Source organism: Thermobia domestica, chromosome 15 (genome assembly GCF_964235325.1).
Source record: "Thermobia domestica chromosome 15, izTheDome1.hap1.1, whole genome shotgun sequence".
Classification (NCBI taxonomy): domain Eukaryota; kingdom Metazoa; phylum Arthropoda; class Insecta; order Zygentoma; family Lepismatidae; genus Thermobia; species Thermobia domestica.
In genome coordinates this window covers 83,000,600-83,012,656 of record NC_137468.1, presented here as the reverse complement: position 1 = coordinate 83,012,656, position 12,057 = coordinate 83,000,600, and the positions used below count along the sequence as shown (strand labels likewise).

Genomic DNA, 12,057 nt, shown 5'->3' with positions numbered 1-12,057 from the left:
TCCTGCAGTCTTCTCGACTGAGTCAGCAGCATGCCAAACCAACGGCGTGGATTTGTATACCAGACAAACATACAAACAATTATTTTTATACATAAGATTACAGTCTAAACTTGTTTTAGCCATGTAACGTAGGTTCTGTCACCATGGCGCGTCCTCACGTTGTTGACCGAAGAGAAAGCCTCTAGATATAGAGGTTAGCTGCAAATATATTGAATAGGCAGTCACGGACAGAGACAACGGGTGTTTTCGAGCAAGTATTGAATGGATTCTCGGTTTTTGAAGGTTCGGAATGTAGTAGTGTTGAGGATACATGGGTTAAAATTAGGAATAACATTAAAATTTCAGAAAAAGAAAATGGAACACATAGAATTATATAGGAACAAACAATGGTTCAACTAAATTAGCAGAGAAGAGAAAACAGGCAAAACTGCGTTGCCTACAAATTCCGAGCGACAAAACTGCATAAAATATCCTTGACATTAAGAGGGATACTTCCAGAACCTTAAGAACAAAGAAACATGATTGTTTGAAAGCTAAACTCATTGAACTCGAATGTAATGGTAAAAACAAAAATATTTGGGACACGTATAAAAACATCAACAATTGAAAGACTATCAGCCTTGCGCGTATATGTTAAAGAAAGTGAATAGCACAATTCTCACGGATTCGAATATTATTTTGAATAGATGGAATGACTTCATTGACAATTTACTCAATACGCAGTAAAAATAATAATGTTCGTAGAGAGAGTAATATGCACACAGCAGAACCGCATATTCCAGAGCCTAACCGAACAGATATAGAAATCGCTATAAAGAAATTAAAGACACACAAATCTCCGGATGTAGGCGACATTTCTGCTGAGTTAATTGTAGGTGGATGGGAAAAATTGTGAAACGAGATACTTAAACTCACTCTCCTCATCTGGAACAAGGAGGAATTGCCACAAGAGTGGAAAGAATCATTGTTTAAATTCGCAAGGAAGGCAACAAAACTAATTGTAATAATTATCGAGGCATCTATCTTTTGTCAGCATCCTGTAAAATCCTCTCCAATATTCTGTTAGCAGGAGTAACCTCATATACAGATGAAATTATTGGGGATTATCTGTGCGGATTTAGGCGAAATCGATAATCCCCAATACAAGGGGAATGGGGGGATCTCCTTTGGTTATAGCAATATCCAGTATTAGCAAAGGGGGATTGCTCCTTTGTAATAAGCACACTGTCAACAGATGTAGAAACGAACATCAAGAACATTTATTAGACAACGCCTGTCGTAACCATAACTCATGACATCAGTATATTTACGGAATAGATTAAATTTTGTTCCTAGTTAACATGGGACATTGGAAGATTTTACAAATGATTTGAAAATTTTTATTGTTTTATTCATTATAAATATATGGTGAATTGATATTTTACTTATAGTTACTAATGACTTATTGGTTGAAGCAAAAAAAAAAAAAAAAAGTCTGACTCGAACGGAAATCGAACCCGGGACCCTTTGCACATGTATCGCAGATTTTCCTCAATCTGCCACGCCGTCACTTGATAGATTTGCGTGTTGTACGATATATGCGGCGAGTAGAAAACTTTAAGACTGTTTTTTTCCGTTATTTTTGGCCATTGCGCTCTTCCAGTTTGTAATATTAAATCTTTTAATGTGCACTACCACCTCGCAAAAATGGCCCCGAAGTTCACTTACCAAAGTCTACCTTCTCCTTGTTAGAGCTGAATGATACTCACCTATGGATTATGCTGTTGTAAATATGATAGGTGATGGTATGAGGATAATAGAAAAAAAAGTACAGAAGTTTTATTAAACGCTTGCAGGGACATGGGTTGAGAAGTAAGTGCAGGTAAAACTAAATACATGGCAATTTGCCGTAACCATAATACTGCGAAGTATGGATACGTTAAAATATCAGGAAAATCTTTTGGCAAAATGAATATTTTCAAATATCTAGGGTCAGCATTAACAGACCAAAACCATATCTACGAAGAAATTAAGCGTCAACTAAAAGCAAGGAATTCGTGTTATTATTAACTCCAAACTCTTTTTGTCAGAAAGTTCTGTCAAAGAATCGGAAGCTTAAAATATATAAAACGATAATTATCCCTTTGTGCTGGATGGTTGCTTATTTTGAAGGAAGAACGCAAGTACTTGAGGGAAGACTGAAAGTACTTGAGAATAAAATCCTGAGGCGAATATTCGGACCCAAGAGAGATGAGAATGGTGAATGACGGAATTTTTATAACAAAAATCTGCATAATTTGTACCGTTAACGTAACATTGTTAGAGTCATTAAGTCTAAGATGGTCGGATGGGCAAACCGTGTACCTAGAATAAAAGAAAGTAGGAACACTTTCAACATAGGCGTAAATTGCAGTCCCGCAACACCCGCGGCGCGGGGGCTCGCACGAGCTCCAGGAACGTAAAATATTTATAAAATAGGACGCAAAATGTATAGAAAGTAGGAGAGCATAACTAAGGGTTGCGGGTGGGGGTGCTGAAGCTTCAAGTTACGCCACTGCTTTCAACATTTCAAATGGAAATCCAATCAGAAAAAGACCATTAGGAAGATCTAGGCGCAGATGGGGGAAGAGTACCCGACTGTTAAGATAGATCTCGCAGAAATAGGAATACAAAGTAGAAACTGAATCAGGTTGGCTAAGAATAGAAGTCAATAGAAAGCTTTTGTGAATGTGGTATTGAACTTCCGGGTTCCATAGGCCGCAGAGTTAGTTGGTTTTAAGCTTGATTTGTGGTTTGGTTAGAGTATTAGTATTGGGTAAAAACCTGACATGTGGTTCAGATTCAGCTTTTAAGAATAAGACCTGATAATTTCGTAATTACCGAGCCGAAACGGGACGTTAAATTCTACATCAATCAAACAACTGAAAACTGAATGTAGTATACTACGCTGTGCATTCTAAAACCAATAAGAATTTAAGTAATGCTAATTCTGTAGTTCACTTTACATACCATCTGGAATTTTCACACGAATTTTCCAGCTTCTGGTTTCAGAGCTTCAGTACAAAGATTTATTGTCTGCCATCCAAAAACACTGGCTCGTTCATGCAAAAACAAACTTTGCAAGGTAAGACACATTACATAGACAAATATACAGTATGTTCTTTCGAAAAGCTGAATAAATTTTGATCTCAGAACCTGACAGGAGAGTCAGTATACTCTCAGTTATAAGCGTATACAAGCTCACTTCTTACCCATATATGTTATTTAAATGTCTATAAGGTATTTCAGTTGTTGTACAAATTATCTAGCAAACCTGTTTCTCCATGAAACCGCTGTTATTGTTATAACATTTCTATTATTGAATGAAACTTTGTTTTGTAGTAATTAGTTCTTTTTTCCCTTTCTTTTTCAGTGTGGTTTCTCAACCTACCGAGCCAACAATCTGAGAGTACATATTCGCATGAGACATCAGGGGGAGTACAATAACCACGTGTGCCCTGTGTGCGGTGCCCGAGTGAAACAGAAGAACGCCTTTCTAGAGCATATGCGAAAACATACTGGTGATAGGCCTTACAAATGCGATCAATGTGATAAATCATTCGCATGCATGGGAAGACTCACTGTGCATAAGAAAAGTGTTCATAAACCTCGTGAGTTTAAGTGTTTAAAATGTCATAAACTGTTTCAAACCAAGCATCATTTGTACCGACATGAAATTATCCATACGAAAGAAAAACCTTATAGTTGTTTATATTGTACGTATTCGTGCAATACCCAAGGAAACCTTACGAAGCACGTAAAAACAATTCATCACAAAATAGACTTTTCGTTCCGTAAAATGAAAGAAGAAATGGAAGGTTTGTCGAATAAAAGTGTTGACCCTGAATGGATCGAGAAAGGACAAAAAGTGACTGAACAGTATTTGAAAGAACTTTCCTCCAAAGTAGGGAAAAATCTTACTATTGAAGAACTGAAATCTCAGGAGAAAAACAAACAGGACAAGTTAGATGAGGAGATTCAAAAAGCTACTTTAAAACGATTGACCAGAACCCAAGTTCCTGAACATTCATATCACACGAAATTGAAAAGTAACCCAGATGACAAATCAGAGCGTTCGTTATACACTAAAGTCAATCCTGTAAAAATTCCAGAGCATTCGTATTACACGAAATTAAAACTAGGATCAACTGATACCGGAAATGATTCTACTACAACCGCTACTATTAATGAACAGAATTTAAGAAGCGTCATACAAGGAATTTCGAAACCAGAAACTGAAAATGCAAATACAAACAATGAGTCAACTCGAATTATTCAAATCCAGACTGCAATTTTAGGTGATGAAACGTACATTCTTCCTGATAGTAACGATTCAGTGTACCGGTTATCAAATAGTGATAAACTCCAGTGGTTTGTTCATACGGATGACGGTTTAGAAGTCGTGGACGGTGTACAGATTGAGGATCTCAAGAACTTGTCAGCGTTACAGAGAAGTACTGTAGAGGTGGATGCTGCTTTAGAGAAGGAAACAGAAATTGAGGGCTATATTGGTGAAGACGGTGTAATAGTTCCTTTGAAATACGATGACGAAAAGGAAGAAGCTACTCTAGTCGTTATTATAAATCAACCACCACAAACTAGTGAGGTTCAGCAGTAATTGTAATGCATTCTTCATATAGTGGCACACATGTCTGTTAAGTTCATCGACTTTTATATTCATTTTTACGATTATCCATATACTGAATTGAACTGATGAATGTCGCTGAGTCTCATTCAAGAAAATGTATTGCTAAATGAAGATTGTAGAAATAGTACGTATAAAAATTACTCCACTGTAGTGACATTTTGGCAATCTTACCAGTGTCTTTTGCGGACTTTTTTTTCGATCTCTGGACCTGAAGAAAGCATAATAGAATGCAAGAACGTCACGGCAGTGGAGTAACTTGATATATATATATATATATGTATATATATATATATATATATATATATATATATATATATATATATATATATATATATATATATATATATATATAAAACATTGAGTCAGCATTAATTCACAGAAAAATAAGTAAGGTTGAATGTGATACAACTAGGAGATGTAATGGATAATCATATACATATTTATGATTTTGTTGAAACCAGTGAATACCGATGAAATAATCAGTAAAAGTAGCGTAACTTTGGAGCGAATGGATCAGTTTGAGTACGATTATCCTGTAATTGATAGAGCTTTATGTTATCTTTACGTCAAGAAAACTGTAGTCAAATTGATCTCTTCGTTCCGAAGTTGTTGACGTTAAGTAAATAGTGGATATGAAGTTTCGCTGTATTACCTATTTCCACCACAATATGTAGCGGTACTAAGTGCTTGATCGTACGGTTGTGTTCGAAATTCGGGAAATGTTTGTTTTAACAAGCTTCTAAAGGAGGAGGTGTTTAATTAGAGTACACTATTCGCTTCTTTAAATTAAATCCTCTTTCTTTTATTTACGAGAAAATACTGGGAAATTGTGTCATTGATTCGGAACTTACTTTATATGCATACATGTATGTAGTCGTTTGAAATAATTTCATTGATTGAGAGCGTACTATATATATATATATATATACATATCCATGTACAGTCCGCAGGAAAAAATCTGCAACATGAGCATGTAAATTTTTTTTTTGCTACAGATTGTGAACTATTTTTTACCGTATGTTGTTGAGGGAAATTACTGAATCAGTGTTCCTATCCAATTTCTTTAAATAATCTTGAAGTAGCTTTAATTTTTCTAAATTTTCTCCTCTTCCAAAAACACCACTGCCATATTCTGCATACCGTTGCAGGATTCATACTTTTTTTCAAATTTGTCACTAAAAGTTACTTTTTTGGAAGGTAAAGTGACTTTTTCGTGTGATTTATGTTTTGCGTTGGCAGTTTTCTAAGAAAAATATAAAAATAAATCGAAAAAGGTAGAAACTTGTTACTCATTAATCTTCTGAAAGCTTTCAGTACTTGCTGCCACATGTGAAACAGTCAGCTTTATTCTCAGTTCATCTTTTATTCTTTCTAAAGTACAGTGGATGGTTGGTGGTTGCTTAAGCTCTCAAGGTGGGGTTGAGAACCCTTCTGTGTCTATTCTTTCTTCTATTATAATAGTCTTTAGTTTTCTCTCGTAATAGTTAACCGTCTGCTCAACGTTGTGTGTTTGTGTGGTTCATTATGTTCGTCTTGTGTTATGCTTCTTGTATGTTCTTCTTAAGAGTAGGTGATGAATTTGAATATTTCATGGCTTTGAGAACTCTCAATGCTAAGTTAAATATAATGTCTGGGATGAAGAAATTCGGAAATAGGCTAGAACTTGTTCCACTTTTTCAGAACTTCAGCTAAGTCTTCTTACCGTAACTACAAAGCATACTTAGAGAACCTAAGAAAGGAGGAAGATCAAAAAGAAGAAGTAAAGATGAAACAAAACAACAACAAACAAAGAGAGGTGTGATGGAGAAATTGACAAAGGAAAAAAGGGACATGATGAGATTTTGGTCACTTTTCAACTATTTACAAGGGACCAGACCACTATTAGCCCTGCCGTTGTAAAGTCATTTCATCACCATTCAAGTGCGTTATGTCTCGTCTGTGTAGAGTAACTATAGGTTGACCAATAAGCAACGTAAGATAAAAAATGGCTGACAACCTAATACTCTCAAACCGTTGAGAATAGAACACGCAGTTATGTGAACTTTTTGCTTAGTATAACCCATACAACAATTTCCCAAACATTTCAGCTAATATATATAAAATATGCGTGTGTGTAACACAGAATGCTATTTTACAGGAAAAATAAGACGAAAATGCTATATATTGGTATACTCTTCGGAGCATCTTTCAAACGCTAGAGTCAACCAAACATTTTACAATATGTCCTAAAACGTTGTAGATAAACTTCAAACCATTAGCAGCACTGTTTTCAAATCACTCAAACATTTTCAACGATTTTCGCGAGATAAGTTGAAGCTGATAAACGTTGATACCAACCCCATCTATTAACATCGGTACAAATTATATCATGCTCTAAGATAAGTAACATCTCGAGCTGTTCGTTTTTTTGTTTCTTGGAAGTTTAGCGTCCGTTTTCAGCTCCGGGGCTATATGAGATGTGGATCCACAGTTTAAGGTAAAATCCAAATCACCGTAATATGTTTAAATTTTAATGCTTTTCCACTGGGAATCGAATCCGGGATCAGGTGCACCAAAGGCGCACTGAGTAGCCGACAGACAAGCGAGGAAGGTGTTTAGCAATCTAGTTTATATATTGTTTGCTTTTCTATTAGTAAGTGACTGTGATTATTTTTTTTCATATGCGTAACTTGTACCGATTATAATACTTCGTAATTCTTGTACCTTTAACTTCCATCTGGAAAGAGTCGATGAAAGTATTTGATAGATTGATATGTTATAGGACATTATATTATCTTCGACGTTTCACTTAGTAATTTTTTGGTCTGGAGAACGCCTCAAAGCAGTGGCGTAACTTCAACCTTATGCACTTTCCCCCCTTTCTCCGTAACCCTTTGTCGTGCCGGGGACCTATACTCGTTAAGTCATATTTCATAAGTATAAAAAGTATGTATCTTTAATTAAATTTAATACAAGAATAGGTACGTGTACACATCTTGGTACACTTTCACTAAAATTACATATATTCCATTCACAATATCGTAAAAGGAAGCTATTTCTGTAATGTCATTAACAGAATCATGGAGTACTAAATTAAGGTTGTGTGTAGCGCAATGCACATATTCCGCATTAGGTGAATATTCTTTAATTTTAATCTGCACATTATTGTATTTACCGTTCATTACAGTTGCACCATCGTATCCCTGGCCGCGATTTTTTTTTATTAGGAATGTTATTTTCATGCAAAAATGAAATTAACTTTGCTTCGTTAACTATGTGTAATCTGAAATTTTAATAAATTCCAAAAATGATTCATTTACCAGACCATTTTCTTCAGGTTGAGTATTCACATATCTTATTATAACTATATTTGATTAGTTTTAGTAGTATCTTGCGTAGATCCAAAGTAAGATTTTAAAATCTGATGCTTTCAGAACATAATCAATTATGTCACTCAATACATGTTTCGAAAGTAAAGTAGTAATTTCGTTTTGAGTAGCAGGACTACAGTATTTTGTCCTGCTATTTTCAATATGACTTTTCAGTAGTGGAGCATATATTGCTAATAAATTTATGATTTTGAGAAAATTTCCAGAACAAATTTTGTATGCTTCTGACATCTTCTCGGTGTCCTCTGAGAGCCAAGTTGCAAGTGGGTAAAGTAATTATCACATCATCTTTTTTTTTAATTTATTTCACTCAACTTATTGAGATTGTTCTCATGTCCTTGTGATTTTTCCATACACTATATTCCATACATGCATTCAAATGAATACGGGTCATTTCGTGCTCTTTGATTTTTTTTTTTTTTTTTTTAATACTTACCCCTCCCTTTCCAATCGTTAATTTTGCCTTTACACCCTGCATCATAAAAAATTTTATCTAACCTATTTGCAAACAACCAGCATGGTTCGCAATAAATTGCGTTTGAAATAGAATAGCATAGCGAAAACCGTTTAATTTTGTGTCCGGTTTTGATAGTAGTTTAATAATAAACGGAAATAAAAGATCGCTTCTTACTGGGTCTTTTGGAATAATGTCTTCATTCCACCATTTCATTCATTTCTCATCACCTCCTTTAGCCTAATCGGCATAACCGTGGGACGTAAAACGTAAAGATTTCGTTTCAAATTTCTTCTTCCGAATCCAAGTAAAATTCATCATATATACGCTAGAAGTCGAAATTAGTCGAAAGGCTATCATTCTTTCTTTTTGTACGTGTGTTCATGAGTTGTATTTTCAGTAATTTACGATTCTCATATGACATACTTAATGTTAAATTATAGACCCCATCTGAAATAGCCTTTTTAAAGGAGACATTAAACTTCACTCCAGATAAACAAATAAATTCAAGTGTTGAAATACCCTTCGTATATGAAGCAGACACTTTATGGATAAATCGGTGTTGTTATATTCTGTTATTCAGACTTAAATTTGGTTTAAACTACTAAGCCAAAGTGGATAGTTTGGTGTTACAGAAAAACTTATTGGTTTGTTCAGCAAGTAATTTAAATCAAATTTAAGTCTGTAAATAGCAAATGGAAAATATTATAACTAGTTGAACTTTACAATTTCTTTTGATGGCTAGTATGAACTACTAGGTATTTACTTTTCTGTTTGTGATATCGGAGTCCAATATTGTTTGAATGGCGAAGTAAATCATCCATTGTTTTCTGTTTTCCAACATGTAGACTCCATTTAGTTACTGAGATGTAAGTTTTTTCAATGTAATTATTGTGTAAGTTACTGCGGGTTCATTCATTTTAAGTTGAATGTGAAAGCTTAATTACTGAAATTTTGAATACAATATCAACAAAATGTGTTATATTATTTCTTACAAGTATCTCCACTTCTTAGATCTGGTGTTTCCTTCATCTGTATGTTCCTTTATATTTTCCGATCGAAATATTTATACATTTATTAAAATCTAGCTCAAAAAAAGGAGTTGGTCATCCTATCCCAGCTGCATTGGCATAGTGGCCCTGCCCAGCTTTGTTAGATAAGTAGAGCTAACTATGACATCAGAAGATGATTTAGATAAGACAAAACAAGAGATGATTGTCTAGAGGTCGCATACACATTGTAAACACAAATAAGAACAGTAAGCTTCCGAATCACAAGACTTATCTTTAGAACATAAGAAAAAAATATTTTGAGGCATCCGCCATCACTAGTCATTTATACTACGTTAGATATTTTTGTCTGGAATATCATGTGTATATATTAATTGTGTCAGTTTGATTTTTGTAGGATTTTTGGTTTATACACAACAATATGAAAAATTGTATATTCATAATGGGAAGTAAATTTCCTTCTTGATATTTAATTCTGTTAATTATTGGTATGAGCTTTTGTATTTTAATTGATAGTTGTTACTTGCAATATCTGTTCAAGGATAAGGATATAGGACAGATTATATTTTAAAAAAAAAGTTTTTTTTTTTTTTTTATCAAGAAGTTACACGTAGAAATTTCCCTAATATCGTGTTCACTCCTGTTGTCGATATGCCTATTGTAAAATGCATGAACACTATTAGCTTTTAAGTGATCATGCATGACTTTAGTACTCCTTAGTACAGTGGCTGCTGTAAGAAAACAAATGCTTGTTCTTTCTCTTAGCATTCAATTAGTTGAAAATATTGGAAAAGTAAATTCACAGAACATGTGTTCGGAAAACTTTAGAGAAAGTTGAAATTTTGGGTTAAATGCCGAAGAGTAGGTCCAGAAATGTAAAATATACGCAAAATTTACAGGAAAGAAAACGTGAATTGGTTATTTTTTTCATGAAATTCATGTTAACAAAAGAAGCGTAATATATTTTCAAGTGTTAGAAACTGCACATCGTTGGTACTATTTTGTGTGAAGACATGCTGACGTTAGACGTTATGGTGTAATGAGGAAATTAGTCCCGAGCACTCAAAAATGGTAGTTGCATGTGACGGATGTGACATTTCAATCGTTAGTTTTATAACCATCTATGTTGATGAAGAAAAAGAGTTATTACGTTATGTGGAGCAGCATTGATTATTGAAATTGAGCAGAAAATGTGGCAAATGTAGGAAGGCATTAAAAATAAAGAAATAGAAAAAAATTACATTTCCCAAAATTAACATCGTGCTGGTGTGAAAGTCATTGGCAAAAAGTGGCAGTTGAAGGTCTCTTTTAGAAGACAACCAAGTTCTTGATAGAGAAGGTACTTAACCTAGTATTTTTAGCGACATCCTCGTTTATGCATATACCCACCATCACTGAAGCGCCTGCTCCCTATGGATGCACCCATTGCTGTGCTCCTGTACTAATTCGGTTACATAGCACTCGTTGTTTTAAATAGCCTTCTACCACAAGTTCGTTTGTTTTTTACGGCATATTTCCGGACGTAGTATTTACACACAAAACAGTGAAGTCCTTGTAAAGTGAATGTCTTCCGAGGAATTCTTAAGAAACACACTCTAAGTAATGACAATGAATGTTCTCATAAATGACAATTTCACTTTTTTCAGCCTGAAAATATTGGACCTACTCTGCGACACAAAGGCCGAAATTTCAAGTGCATTTCACATTTTAGTGAATCATCTATTTAAAGTGATTCAAAATCAAATGTATGAAACAATTTCCTGGATCATAAAGAGCTTTTGTGAGTCACCAAACCAACGACTGATTGAAAATTTGTTTTCATTATTTGTGTTGAATTTTGTTTTACGTCTGCAATGTTTTATCATTAAATGATATCAGTATTCGATTGACTGATTTGTTGCTATTTTATTGAAATTTTATAAATACATCTACAGAAATCAATTCGGGAAGATTGTTCTAAAAATTATATAAAATTCGCTTATATTATGTATTAAGCACATTGTACATAGCATTTTGTATATGTAAAATTGTAAGAGAATATTACCTATTAAATGCTTATTAATAACAGAATGATATGAAAAGATATCATGTGGATATCATTTTGATACTTTACTCCTTTATATGTACACTCATGTCCAAAATGATTGTCGCATATCTATAACTGTCTTCTTGTAAGAATATAATTTGATAATGATTTTGCAGGGTGCTTTTAACTTTAGGACGTCAACCTTTCAAAGATTACGTTAATGTCAACCTGGGGTCCGTGCGGACCCCAACCAATAACATTGTCAGTAGGCACTTTTAATTAGGTTCTAGTTTCATTAGATTGTTAAATACAGTTATTTAGATTTATTTCCTATAATAAACTAGTTTTATAGTAAAAATAAACACAGTATATATATATATATATATATATATATATATATATATATATATATATATATATATTCAGGAACATTTGTGTACTACGATACATTGTACTGAAATTTTCTATATACTACATTTTCTTTATTTCCACGTATTTTCTGATCGCTCACGGCTTTCAACCATTCACCTATG

At 33.9% G+C, this 12,057-nt stretch overlaps 1 protein-coding gene across 1 annotated transcript in view; it reads left to right on the top strand.

Annotated features, from left to right (window-relative positions):
• The window catches only part of LOC145671116 (uncharacterized), a 63,636-nt gene extending 58,671 nt beyond the window's left edge, over positions 1 to 4,965 (top strand). Inside the window, exon 9 of the mRNA XM_081739905.1 lies at positions 3,392 to 4,965. Coding sequence (XP_081596031.1) covers positions 3,392 to 4,636 — 1,245 coding nt within the window. The 3' untranslated portion in view covers positions 4,637 to 4,965. The remainder of the gene's footprint in view (positions 1 to 3,391) is intronic.
• The last annotated feature ends 7,092 nt before the right edge of the window (positions 4,966 to 12,057 follow it).